Genomic DNA, 2,169 nt, shown 5'->3' on the forward strand with positions numbered 1-2,169 from the left:
ACTGTCCTCTCAGCAGGGGCTAAGGGAAGACACATTCTGCTTCAGGCAGAACATTTCAGTGAATGTGCCACAGGCTACAGACCTACGAAGGTCGGAATCCTCCTGGGATTACTAAGCAGAACCTGTGGTGACCTAAGCCCCCAGGTGAATTGCCTTCAGCCATGAAAAGATTCATCCACTCACCCCAGGGTGCCTACACATCCCATTATTTTCTATGTGCTCCAAGGCAAGACATAGGTTGGGAAGCACTGTGCTAGGGAGGTGGGCAGGGTCATGAAGTTCTGTCCCATGGTGTCTTCAGTGCCTCCTTTCAAGAGTAGAATCTTGGCTTTACATTTTTGTAACACAGAGGTACCCTAGGGTGTTTTTCCCAAAACAGAGGAAACATCTGCACACAAAGGTGAATTCAGACTTGAACAATGGAGAAACAGAAAAATCATTCCTTGTATATTCAGCAGCATTCTGCTTCCATCCCCTCAAGCCACACTTCCCCTGGGTTCTAGGTTTCAACATTTTAATTGGGTCCAATCACAGCTGAAGTGCTCTGTTACATAAGTACTTCAATTTTCCGGTAGTCATTCTTCACATGTATCTTCTTTAGGGAACATTCTCTTCTGAGATTTGTGGGTAAAAGCAGCCAAGAGGCAAAGAGTTACAGGGACATCTGTTCCCCCAAAACATCAAAAGGCAAAGCGTTTCTGAAACACCAGGTTCCTCACAGCAGCCTTCACATCCTTGTTCCTCAGGCTGTAGATGATGGGGTTGAGCATGGGGGTCACCACCCCATAGAAAAGGGAAATGAGTTTGTCAGCAAGGTCTTCCTTGTCTTCCCCCAGAGGGGCCTTAGACTTGGGCTTCCCATACATGAAGAGGATGGTCCCATAGAAGACGATCACGACAGTGAGGTGGGCAGAGCAGGTGGAGAAGGCCTTTTTCCTCCCCTCAGCTGAGGGGATCCTCAGGATGGTGGCAATGATGAAGACATAGGAGAAAGAGATGAACAGAACCGGGACCCCCAGGAAGATCACATTGGTCACTCCCATACTGATCACATTGACAGAGATATCAGCACAGGTCAACTTCAGGACAGCCAGAATCTCACAGGTGAAGTGGTTGATGATGTTGTCTCCACAGAAGGGCAGCCTCATTGCAAGGGATGTCTGCACCATGGAAGCAGTGCTTCCAGCTACCCAGGAGCCGGCAGCCATGGGCACGTAGGCAGCCTTGCTCATGACCACAGGGTACCTAAGGGGGTTGCAGATGGCCACGTAGCGATCAAATGCCATCAAGCTCAGGAGGACGCACTCTGTGGCTCCCATGGCAAAGGAGAGGAACATCTGCACTGTACAGGCTGAGAAGCAGATGGTTTTCCTGGGAGTCAAGAAGCTGTCAAGGATGAGGGGGACTGAGGATGTTGTATAGCAGATGTCTAGGAAGGAGAGGTTCCCCAGGAAGAAGTACATGGGTGTGTGCAGGTGGGAGTTGGACACAGTCACCAGGATGAGAACCCCATTGCCTAGTAGGATTGCCACGTACATCAGCAGGATGAGCACAAAGAATGTTTTCTCCAGGTTTGGATAGGCAGAGAAGCCCAGGAGAACAAACTCTGTCACAGAGGCTGTCTGGTTGGCACTTACCATGGTGTATCTCTGTCAACTGAAGGAAATACTTAGAGGTCCAAACTCAACATTCCTTGCCTTGCATAGGAACAGTGCATCTGGACTGGGGTTCCAGTCTGGTTAAGAGATTAGAAAATAGTTTTGAAAGTCCACAATATTTATTTATTTCCAAGAAAAAAGAGACAACAAAATAAAAAATTATTTGAGGGACACAGGGCAAATGCACAAGGTTTAAAATGATGACTCTGATAATGTAACACGTGATCAGTGACAAAAACACATAACGCATTCATTTAGGGGGGCTATATCCTACAAGGCAATTTACCTCGTTAAACTTTGATCAGAAAAGTGACTTAAAGTTTGCTCTATGGTCCCCCAACTTTGTGCCAAATACTAGTGACTTGATTACTTCTGAATCCTCACCTTATAACGATTTCTTCTCATTAGACAATTTTTATGTAAAACAAACTCCGGTTGTTGCCTGAGATCTTTCTCATGGGAAACTCCAGCCCTAGCTGGGTCTTTCAGGAAAAGAGGAGACTGGACATGG

General features: G+C 47.0%; 1 protein-coding gene across 1 annotated transcript; it reads right to left on the reverse strand.

The window, feature by feature from the left end:
- Nucleotides 1-680: 680 nt before the first annotated feature.
- LOC105485756 (olfactory receptor 13C7) lies at nt 681-1,711 on the reverse strand. The gene has a single exon (XM_011748219.3). The coding sequence runs from the start codon at nt 1,638-1,640 to the stop codon at nt 681-683; it is 960 nt and encodes a 319-aa protein (XP_011746521.1). The 5' UTR covers nt 1,641-1,711.
- Nucleotides 1,712-2,169: the final 458 nt, after the last annotated feature.

This window comes from Macaca nemestrina, chromosome 14 (assembly GCF_043159975.1).
Source record: "Macaca nemestrina isolate mMacNem1 chromosome 14, mMacNem.hap1, whole genome shotgun sequence".
Taxonomy (NCBI): Eukaryota; Metazoa; Chordata; class Mammalia; order Primates; family Cercopithecidae; genus Macaca; species Macaca nemestrina.